At 39.1% G+C, this 12,319-nt stretch overlaps 1 protein-coding gene across 4 annotated transcripts in view; it reads left to right on the forward strand.

Moving 5' to 3' along the window:
* The window catches only part of MAST4 (microtubule associated serine/threonine kinase family member 4), a 619,799-nt gene that overhangs the window by 326,274 nt on the left and 281,206 nt on the right, over nucleotides 1-12,319 (forward strand). For 3 of the 4 annotated variants that reach the window (XM_010845550.1, XM_010845552.1, XM_010845553.1), the window contains one exon: nucleotides 7,538-7,573. The exons of the other annotated variant lie outside the window; for it this stretch is intronic. In XM_010845550.1, coding sequence (XP_010843852.1) covers nucleotides 7,538-7,573 — 36 coding nt within the window. The remainder of the gene's footprint in view (nucleotides 1-7,537; nucleotides 7,574-12,319) is intronic. 4 annotated transcript variants of the gene reach the window in all.

A 12,319-nucleotide genomic window follows, 5' to 3' on the forward strand; every position in this document is an offset into this window, starting at 1 on the left:
AGACAGGGAAGATCCCCTGGAGAAGGGAAAGACTACCCACTCCAGTATTCTGGCCTGGAGCATTCCATGGACTATATAGTCCATGGGGTTGCAAAGAGTCAGATACGACTGAATGACTTCCACTTCACGTTACTTTTCAGCAAGCCTTATGGAAGATGGTTCACTGTGCTCTTTTCCTAAAAGCCACCTTCTTGGGTCTGTTACTCACTAGGCATTTCAGAGCCACACTGCCTGGATTCAATTCTACCTCTGCCATTTAACCAGCCTATGACTTGCAGAAGGTTATTTCGACTCTCTGTGTCTTTATTTCCTCATCTGTAAATCATGTATACTATTCTATCCTGGCGGAGAAGGCAATGGCACCCCACTCCAGTACTCTTGCCTGGAAAATCCCATGGACGGAGGAGCCTGGTGGGCTGCAGTCCATGGGGTCGCTAAGAGTCGGACACGACTGAGCGACTTCACTTTCACTTTTCACTTTCATGCATTGGAGAAGGAAATGGCAACTGACTCCAGTGTTCTTGCCTGGAGAATCCCAGGGATGGGGAGCCTGTTGGGCTGCCGTCTATGGGGTCACAGAGTTGGACACGACTGACGTGACTTAGCATAGCATAGCATTCTATCCTGGAATGTTTTGAGGATTAAATTAATAAGTATTTGTAAAATGTTCATAACAGTACCTGACATGCAGTAAGCTCTGTGTTTCGTTAAATAAAACATAAAAGGAATGAAACCTTCCTCAGCCCTCCCATCACTTCTTTCTGTCCTGTCGAGTTAAGCAAAGGACTGCCAAGTAAACTGAAGAAGTTCTGTTAAAGCCAGATCATTTGAGTAGCACTTTCTAGAGAGTGACAGTGTATACCAACACTTCTGTCAATGGCAGCTGGCCCTGTATTCTTGGGTAGATTTTTTTCCTTGTTTCCCTCCAATGGTTAACCCCTCATATCAGGAGATTTCTAGGTGTATGAAGGAGACAGTCCCCACACATGTTCTGGCTCTGTAGCATCAAACTGTGAGGGAACTCTGTGTGCTCAGGGAGTGGCCTATTTCTAGAATAATCCTTCACTTGACACCTGCCCCTCCTTCTCAGCATGGTATACAGGTTACTTCTCCTAACTGTGTTTTGAGACAGATATTGAGGAAAATGAAATGGGATATTAAAATGTACATGCAGAAAAGTTTAATCATAGGATTTTGAAGCTGGAAGAAACCTTAACAAAAAACTGCTTTTAAATACCATTGTTTGATAAGTGAGGAGCCAGCAACTCAGAGGACATGAGATTTGCGTGTTGAGATTACTTCTTGACCATGGCCAGGATTTAGGGTTCCCACCCACCCAGGACTGGAAAGCAACCTTTCCTTCTTTAGGGAAATAATATTTGAGTTAGAAAGAGATGATGAGCAAGGGTGTGGATGCACTCTGTTCTGTAAAGATGTGAATTACAGCATCTTCATCCACAGTGCGGGTCACATCAAAGGCAGATTTTTGACCGAGTACACTTGACTTCACTGTGCTTGTCATGGTTTCTTTGAAGATTTTTTAAAGTATAGCCTCAAACTCTTCTTAAATATGTGTGCATATAGCTGATTCACTTTGTTGTACAGCAGACCCTAACACAAAGTGGTAAAGCAGTTATACTCCATTAAAAAGAAGAGTTTACACCTAAAACTGCAACGAAAAGGAAAACGTTAAGTCACATACCAGCACTACCAGGATACTGAGTTAACTCAGACTAGTGGTGGGACTGGAGAAGGCAATGGCACCCCACTCCAGTACTCTTGCCTGGAGAATCCCAGGGATGGGGGAGCCTGGTGGGCTGCCGTCTGTGGGGTCGCACAGAGTCGGACACGACTGAAGCGACTCAGCAGCAGCAGCAGCAGCAGTGGTGGGACTAGTGATACTACACTGGGGGGGTGTGGCCGTTCCCAAAGCTGCATCATCCAGGAAGCTGTGTGAACGGGGCAGCTGAATTCTGTATTGTTCTCCTGACTCCGTTGCTGTAGTAAGTCGGACCCTCTGTGGGGAACCATGGGTCATATCCATTTGCTGCTATAGAGTTTCTCTTTAGAATCACTGCATTTTCCTCTGCTGTTCTGACTGCTTCTGTGTTGGAACCTAAGACATGTCCACAGAACATGCCAGGACCTGTACACCTCTCTTTCCAGTGGCCTTCTGGGCTCTGCTTTACTTCTGACATCACCCAGGTAGCTTTTGATTCCTACCATAAGGAAATTGTATGCAGAGAGTTCCGCAAATGCAATTGCATGAGAGGAAAGATTTATTAAGCGTATTCTATAAATTTTATTGGCATGTGGAAATGGGTGCCTAGTCTGGAAGGGTAAATTTTGATTTTTTTTAAAGCATAAAAATTCTAATCATAATAAATTTAAATAGGCCTAATATATTGAAGGAAAGGATTTTTAAATGCCTCTTTCCTAGAACTATAATCTTTCAAGAAATATTTGCCTATTTTGTAGATGCTTAGGTGAAAATGTTCTTCCTCTATTAGAAAGTATTAATCTGGCCTAGGCATTATGCTTTTTATTGTGCGGGAAGAAATGATTTTTAATTTCTGCTGTGTCCTACAGATCAGTGAGATTAACCTTGGGGTGACATTAGCCCTGATTGCTGAGCTCTTACTAAACCCTGATTTTCCAATGCTGACTCTACTGTTATTGGTGGTGGTATATGTGTTTTTACTCAGGAAGAGGTTGTCTTTAGCGTTTATTTGTGTTTTTCAAAAACTGAGGAGGGCATTTTCATGGCACCCTCTGAATCCTTGTGTCTCTGCTGTGGGACAGATGTTCTGCAAGGTCAGTGTGGACTGTCCCCAGGGCTGACGTCAGGTCTAGGGAAGGGCGTGGTCTGCTCTCCTGGGCGCCACTCGGCCTCCTGCTGAGAGGATTTGCTCTGTGCAGGGCACAGGAGTGAGGTCACCAGGGGTTTGATATTTCAGGTTGTAAAGCATAGTGTTTAGTATCTCAACAAATCAAGAATCGATTATCTGGGAGAATAAGCAGAAAGTTTTTTAGGTCTAGGATAAATTAAATGCTAAGACTAGTCCTAGTGGGTTAAAGAAGCCTTTGGAAGCCCTGGAGTATATTTTTAAAATGCACTTGACATCATATACTGAAATGAAATTAATAGATCAGTATATGGTTTTATGTCTTAGGGGAACATTGGTGGTTTTTTTAGTGAGATTCTAATGTATTACCAATTTGTATGTAAATGAAGTTGATTCTGGTAGAATCACAGGGAAAAATACTGTCATCAAAAAGTATGTTACTTAATTTTTATCTTTGAGAATTCAAGTCGCTTAGCTCTATCCCACTTTTTTTTTTTTTTTGCTGGAAAATGTTGGTTAGACCACATCCTTAAGACCATAGCAGGGGGTGGTGATGATGGTGGTGATCTGGGAAAACCCTTAAAAGGAGAATTAAAACAAACATAGTTTAGACTGTTATTCCTCAAGGCTCTGTGTAGTTTCTTTTCATCCATGAACCTTTTATTTACTGTTTAACATCACCTCCGCTGTTTTATGTTAAGTACCAGGAATTATAAATTCTAATTTTATTAAACCACAGCAGAATTTAAAACAGCACAATGAGACAAAACCACTTCCTGCCATGAAATCCGATGTAGCATGAACCACTTTAGGCTTCCCTGGCTTCCCTGATCGCTCAGTGGTGAAGAATCCATGGCCAAGGAAGAGACATGGGTTTGATCCCTGGATCAGGAAGATGCCCTGGAGAAGGAAATGGCAACCCACTCCAGTATACTTGCCTGAGAAATCCCCTGGACAGAATGAGGCCGGCGGGCTACAGTCCATGCGGTTACAAGAGGGTCAGACATGACTTAGTGACTAAGCAACAAGAGCAGCATAACCCTACATGCTCACCACATGTAGCATGCTTCCGCCTCCCCTTAAAAAAAAAAGCTTCATTGACCCATAATTGTGGGTTAATATTTCCCTAACAGCTAACAGTGCTTCCCCCTCCCCTTAAAAACAAAGGTTCATCGACCCATAATTGACATACCATAAATTATACTTAGAGTACACAATCTCATAAATTGACATGCATACATATATACAGACACTCCTATGAAACCAGCTCCATAGTCAAGGTAATGAAATATCCATTTCCTCCAGAAGTTTCCTCTTACAGGTTTGTAATTGCTCCCTCCCCCTTCCCCAACATGCCTAATCAGACAGTTACTAATATTTTCCATTCCTAAAAATTTGTTTGCATTTCCTAAAATTTTAAATAAATGAAACAATAATGGTTTTACTCTTTTTTGTCTGGTTTCTTTCACTCAGTGTAATTATTTGGAGATTCAGTTCTTTTGCAGTGTATGTTAATAGCTCATTGCTTTTTATTTCTAGGTAATATCCTATTGGTGGGCACAGCATAGTTTGATTATCCATCCGCTTGCTGATAGACATTTGGGTCACAAATAGTTTGGGGCCATTATAAATAAAGCTGCTGTACAGGCTTGGTAGATTTTCTCCTGGCTTATGGTTTCAGTTGCTTTACAGCATCTATTAAAGAGCAAAATTTTTTAGTTTTCATGAAGTCAGATTTATCAGTTTGTTCTTTAAGTGATTATGGTGTTGGCATTGCATCTAAGCCATCTTTCCCTGTTTCAGGGTCACAAAAGTTTTCTCCTCTTTTTCCATAAAATTTATAATTTCAGATTTAAAATTTTAGATGTTTATGTCTATGATCCATTTTGAAATAATTTTTGTGTATGGGTGAAGTATGGATTGAAGTTTTAAGTTCTTGCATACAGATATCTAACTGTTCCAGCACCATTCTCTAAACAGACCGTTCTCTGTCCCCTCTCTGCTGACTTTCTTTGTAGTTTGGTTGAAAATTGGTTGTCCATATATGGGTGTCTATCTACAGACTTTCTTTTCTGTTTCATGTCTTGTTTGTCTTATATCAGTGTCTCCACTGATTGGATTATTGTAGCTTTATAGTAAGTTCAGATATCAGATAGTGTTAATCATCCAGCTATGTTCTTTTTTTTTTCAAAATTGTTTGGACCATTCTAAATTCTTTAGTTTTGGAATCAGCTCATCATTTTCTGCCCCCAAAAGCCAGCTGAGATTTTTATTGGAATACATTAAATATTTAGAGCAATTTGAGAAGCTATGAAAAAATTCCCAGCGGTTATAAGTCTTAAGGATAGATTAGGGAGAATAGTGGTGTCAGTCAATGCAGTGTGGAGAGACTGGGATGGAAGTGTCACTCATGATATACTGATGGAGGAGATGGGTAACCCAGCTGTGGTAGACTGAGTTGTGGAATAAGTGACCACAGATAAGCAAACACCCCCTCAGAGAAGCCCAAGAGAAATGGGTGGGTGGGTGGTTCAGGGAGCAGCTCAGGTAATGGTTTCGAGCTGAAGTTAGAGAGGACTAGGTGCATTTCTTCTGGAAAGAAGACCTGCAGTGGGGAGCTCGAGCCCAGCCCAGGCAGAGAATAGAGGAGGAAGAGCATGACCAGACAAGGTTTACACGCTCATGTCTGGTCTAGGAGAGGGCCACGGGCCTGTAAAGATTGTGACTCAGAAAACACTTAGAGAGGGGAGGCATTTGTCATAAAGCAACGAAGGTCAGCTGTACATTTGAACTAACTATTGGTCTAGAAGAGTGGCTCTCAACCAGAGGTGATATTGTCCCCTTGGGGACATGTGACAGTGTCTAGAGAGATTTTTGATGTCGCAGTTACTGGGAGGTGGATTTCTCCTCTCATTTATGGGTATAGAGAGGACAGTGTTGTTGCTAAACATTCTGCAGTGTATGGGAAAACACCCCCCTCAACAAAGACTTGTCAACCCAATATGTTCCTAGAGCTAGAGGTGGGGACCACTGGTCTAGAGAGGAAGGGCCAGGAAAGAGGGTGAAGTGAGCATTAATGGAGCGACTGATTGCTCTGATGCCTACTGTCTATATTGTCTTGAGGAGAAATACTCTCTTGTGCGGTGACCGTGCAGTTACCCTGCTTGCTCAGAAATTAGTCTCTGGAAATGTTTTTCGGGAGTGTTTTCGGAAATGTCTGAAAGTGTTATCAAATAAGGACAGTTTAACAAAAGCATGCCTTAACTACAAGGGAAGGAGTGTTGAACATTTGAGTTAATTCACATAAGAAGAAAGTATTTGTTTACACATGGCATTGTCCACAGATGAATTTATCAATTGGAATATTTTTGATCGCAAGTAATAAAAGAAAACCTAACTGAAAATGGCTGAAACAAATAAAGGAAATTTACCAGCTAATGTAACTAAAAAGTCCTGGCTTCTGGCAAGGGTTAATCAAGAGTTTCAGTGTTGCCCCAGGGACCCAGTTTCTCCTTCATCCCAGGGCATGCTTCCTTCCTAGCTCATAGATGACTGCCAACAGTTTTCACAGTTTGTTTTTTCTTATTTGTCCTCACTGGGAGTGGATTTTTCTTCTCCTGCCATTATGGGTTTCTCTGTGACTGGGCCATCTTAAATTATGTATCCATCCTTGAACATGACAATATTTATAGCATTACCCTCATTAGCTTAGACTGTTCGGTATGGTAACCACTGGCCACATGTGGCTGTTGAGCTCTTGAAATGTAACTAGTCCAAATTGAGACAGGAAAAAAATGTGAAATATTTAATAATTTGTGTACTAATTGCATGGTGAAATGGTAATATTTTGGGGTATATTTGGTTAGAACACAAAACCATTATTAAAATTGCTTTCGTTTCTTTTAAATTTGTTTTTAATGTGACTACTAGAAAAGTTAAATTTGTATTAGTGGCTCCGAATTGTATTTTTGATGGGCCAAACTGGCTAAGACTACTCAGGAGTCCCTTCAAATAGAGTGGAGTCAACTCCATCCAAATCACATGGCTGATACCCTTATGGGAGAGAGACGGAGTGGATATTGGGCAAGCAATCAGAAATGAACACTGCAGTGACCGGCACAAGCAGAGAAGGGAATATTTGTTGAATTGCCGCTATTTTACTGCAGGTGAATGTCTGGAAATACTTCTGCTCTACTACCACTAAAAAGTTAATATTTTTTCTTAAATATATTTTTGAAAGTTCTAGAGCAAACATATGGCTCATAGTAACTAGTGAAACAGCACAGATGCACTAGGAGGAAGGAAATAATCCCCATTCCGCTCAGTCCTTGTCTCCAGTCCTAACCCTGGGCGGCCCTTGTTGGTCTGGTGTGTGTCCTTCCATACGTGGGAGTGCCGCATGCCCGTCCTTGTGTTGTGTCTGCTGCTACTGTCATAATGGAATTACAGCTTTTCACTTGCTTCTCTCACCTTAGCAAGTCACACTCTACAGCTTTATCCCATTCTTTTGAATAATACATAATATTCTATCTTATGGATATTCCAACATTTCATTTAACCATTTCCTCACGAATGGACAGTAGTGTTATTTCCACTCTCCCCTCTTCCTGTGCCCCACAACAAACAATGCTGCAATAAATATCACTGTGCCTGTGTCCTTACGTACTGGTCCTTTTTTTTTTCCCCTATAGGATAGATTCCCAGAAGTGGAATTGCTTGGTCAAACGGTATGTGTATTTTTAATTTTAATAGATATTTCTCGATTCTTTCCCCAAAGAAATAGCAAATCACATTTGCACATAAGAATGCCCATTTTCTACATTTTCCCAGCTTTGGATGCCACTGTTTCTTTTCATTCTTACCAGTCAAACCTCTGAGCATTGATTTACGTTTCTTCACTGCCTGTCAGTGATGCAGAATATATTTTCATATGTTTATTATCCATTTGAATTTCTCTTTTCTTCATTTCCTATTCATTTCCACTACCCATTTTTCTAGTGTGTTTCTGTCACAATTTCTGGAAGCTATGTATTGTTTTAGAAATGTTAATCCAGTGTTATACCCATGTTATATATGTGCAAATATAGCTTTATGATTCTTGTCTATATGGATGAGGTCTTTTACTAAAAGAAAATTCTTAGTTATTATTTAATCCAACAATCTATCTTTTTCTTTATTGCTTCTGAGTTATCTGTTTTACTTAGGGTGGCATTGTCCATCCCATGGTCAAACAAATAGTCTTTTAAATATTCTTCCCTATTTTTAAAAACATTCAAGTCTTACTCCAGTTTTATGTTTTGTACATGATATGAAGTAGGATGCTATCTATCTTTTTTCTCCCCAATGTAGTTAATATAAGAAACCTTATTTTCCATGGGATGGAAATGTTACCCTTGTCGTATATTAACGACGCCATGTCCCCCCGTGTCAGTCTCTGGCCTCTTCATCCTGACCCCTGTCTGTCTCTGCGCCAGCACCATTTTCCTTTGAATACAGTGGCTTTTCTAGTGAGTTGTGATGTCTGGTAAGTTCTTCCTCACTGGTCATTGTTTTCATACTTTTTATGGTTGTTTTTAGCCATTTATTTTTTGTTTCATGTTGATCTAGCTATATTACATTTTAAAACTTAAAGGTGGGGAATTTTATATTTAAAACATTTAAGATAAAATTCCCCACCTTTAAGTTTTAAAATTTAATATAATAATATATGATAAATAAAACTGCAAAATGACTTTGCAGTTTGGGAATCTCTTTACTTGATGTTACTGATTGGAAAATAGTTATTGATAACTTAAAGGATTTTCTGTGAATTTTATTTCTTTAAGTGTGACTTTGTTCCTGTGATAATTGTACAATTATCCTAAGATGCAAAAATGGGGATGCAGGCATGATATATTTTAACCAGTCTAAAAATTAGATTATAATAAAGCTAAAGTGACCTTATAAATAATTTGTATTTCTATTTATATAACGAACTAGAAGTTATATCCATACATGGATTGGTTGAGGGGTGTGTAAATATGATAATATGACAAAGACCTGTAGCTGAAGTTTATGATAAACTATGGGTTTTCAATCTTTTTGCTTTGGATTTTTCTAAAATTTAAACAATGTTGACTTAAGAAGTTATCATGTTTGAAGTTTGAGGTAAAGTTGTTTTTAATATTTTATGTTTTTGATAATTTTACATTAAGTTTTTACTAATGTGATATTAATTTTGTCCACTGAAATTCTTGATAGTTTTTTGGAAACTTTAGTTATAGTATTAAGGTAATAAATACTTCTGCATTTCTCTGAAAGCATCTGAAATTCTAAAGCTGCCTGTGATTTAAAATAATGGTTACATTTTCTTACAAATTGAACACATATGCAGATACACATGAGATCTGTATTTTGCTTGTGAAAGTGAAGACAGGTCCTCATGTTGGTCCCTGCCCATTTTCACTTGGTTAATTAGGGAAAAACCATTAGTTTCTTCTATAGCCAAAAAAGGAAATGGTGAAGTAACACAGTGTGATTATTATTGAGTGATATAAATACTTGACAAATTATAATTGTGTTTTTAAAAATGATATTTTTAGTACTTTCACTGAAAATATAATTCAAACAAATAGATAGGTATGGCAATTTTTTACATGTGTATAAATATTAAAGATGATAATTTACAGAAGGAAACTAATTTAAATTGTTTACATGAAAACCAAAAAAGGACTTAGTAAAGTTAAGAGTTCACTTTGAACTTTCTAAATGAATTTATAATTTTATTAGGTCAAAATCAAATATAATTTTCCTGCTCTGTTCTAAATTAGGTAATTAGTAATCACTGCCTGGCTTCCACCCACTACTTACATGAAATCAGCTAGTAGGCACCCCATGGACCCCAGTTTTATCACTAAAACTACTTTCCACTATTCCAAGACTCTGAAACATATCTGGATGCTACAGTTGGGATAAGGGAACACTTTGTTGGTTTCAGAACAGTTTTTTTTTTTTTTTTTAACCAAAGAGCAGGAATGCTTTCAGTAGTGTGTGGAGCTATAAAGAGATTAACCCAACTGAAGTAACTTCTGCTGGCCAACAGTGGAAATTTAGGTGACAGAGCAAATGGTAATTATAAGCCACTGAACAAGCTGAGCCTACCGAGAGCCAAGAGCAGTCATGTTTATCAAAGGTTGACAGATGATATAAACTGTTCTGTATTAAAGGCATATCACATTCCTCATATTTCCTAATAAGCTGTATTTTACACCAGCTCAAATTGTGTTTCCTGCATGTTTTGTTGTTGTTGTTGTTGTTTAATTGCTAAGTCATGTCTGACTGTCTGTGACCCCATGGACTGCAGCAAGCCACACTGTCTCCCAGAGTTTGCTCAGACTCATGTCCATTGAGTCAGTGATGCCATTCAACTATCTCATCCTCTGTCATCCCTTTCTCCACCTGCCTTCAATCTTTCGCAGCATCAGGATCTTTTCCAATGAGTCAGTTCTTCACATCAGGTGTCCAGTCCTTCACACCATTCCTTCCAATGAATATTCAGGGTTGATTTCCTTTAGGATTGAATGTTTTGATCTCCTTTCCATCCAAGGGACTCTCAAGAGTCTTCTCCAGCACCACGATTTAAAAGCATCAATTCTTCAGTGCTCAGCCTTCTTTACTACCTGCAATGCAGGAGACCCTGGTTCAATTCCTGTGTCGGGAAGATCTGCTGGAGAAGGGATAGGCTACCCACTCCAGTATTCTTGGGCTTCCCTTGTGGCTCAGCTGGTAAAGAATCAGCCTGCAATGGAGGAGACCTGGGTTCAATCCCTGGGTTAGGAAGACCACCTGGAGAAGGGAAAGGCTACCCACTCCAATATTCTGGCCTAGTCACAAAGAGTCGAACAGGACTGAGCGACTTTCCCTTTCACTTTCAGCCTTCTTTATAGCACTTAAGTTTTAATCATCATCAAAACAGATAAAGATGATAACCATAAATATAAAAAGATATTTGTGTTATCAAATATAATATCACTTTTATGTGGAATCTAAATAATAATACTAATGAGCTTATTTAAAAAGCAGAAATAGACTCACAGACATAGAAAACAAAATTATGATTACCAAAGGAGAAAAGGAGAGGGATAAAGCAGGACTATGAGATTAACAGATATACACTACAATATATAAATTAACAAAGATTTACTGCATAGCACAGGGAACTATATTTGATATCTTATAGTAACTTATAATGGAAAAGAATCTGAAAAAGAATTTACATATATATAACATATATACACATATATGTGTGATACTGAATCACTGTACTGTACACCTGAAACTAACACAGTACCATAAATAAACTTTACTTCAGGGGAGGGACCTGGGTCGCCCCACCTTGAGCAGTCCTGGCGTCCTCATCCTCTGCCACTGTCCAGTTATCTTTGACTGCCACATATGGATTCCCACAAATCTCCAAAGGAAACGGTCCTCATTATGGGAGGAGACTTGGCTGTGCTCTGGACCAGAAGGGCGTCCTTGTGATTCTATTCTGTTTGACATCAGCCACCCTGCTCAGACCATTCCAGAAGGCATCCGGTTTATACCAGGAGACATCCACTGTCTCTCTGATGTAGAGAACAACTTTCAGGGCGTCAATGTGGCTTGTGTGTTCCATAATATGTCTTACAAGTTAACAGTCCAGCAATGACATGGTGTGTTCATCCAGGAATGTGACTGCAAGACCAGATATCAAGCCTTGAGCCTTTGGAGTGGCTCTGACTGATCAAGCACTGACTCCAGGACCCTAGACTACCAGAGAACTAAACCTAGGGAGCATCAAATAGTGAGAACTCACACAAAGGAAACAACTCGAATACAAGACCTGGCATCACCCAACCACCAGTAGCACCCTGTGCAGGACGCCTCATCTAAACAACAAACAAAACAAAAATACAAATTCAATCATCATCAGACAGGATTACCACCTCACTCAGCCTTGCCCATCAGAGGAAAAGCAAACAAACATACAAAAACTCAGCACAAATCGCACCCTACATGAAGCTTACACAAACCACTGGACCAACCTTACGAGGGCAGAAACCAAAAGGAAGAGAGAATTCAACTTTGAAGCCTGGGAAAAGGAGACCTCAAACACAATAAGTTAATGACATAATGAAAAGGCAGGGAAATACTACACAAATGAAGGAACGAACTAGAAACACAGAAGTCCAAATAAATGAAGAGGAAGTAGGCAAACTACCTGAAAAAGAATTCAGAATAATGATAGTAAAGATGATCAAAAACTCTGAAAACAAAATGGAGAAAATGCAAGAATCAATTAACAAAGACCTAGAAGAGTTAATGAATAAACATACTGAGACAAACAACACAATTATTGAAATTAAAAATACTCTAGAAGGAATAAATAGCAGCATATCTGAAGCAGAAGAATAAATCAGTAAGCTGGAAGGTAAAATGGTGGAAACAACTTCTGA

The sequence above is a fragment of the Bison bison genome, unplaced genomic scaffold (genome assembly GCF_000754665.1).
Source record: "Bison bison bison isolate TAMUID 2011002044 unplaced genomic scaffold, Bison_UMD1.0 scf7180017864218, whole genome shotgun sequence".
Taxonomy (NCBI): Eukaryota; Metazoa; Chordata; class Mammalia; order Artiodactyla; family Bovidae; genus Bison; species Bison bison.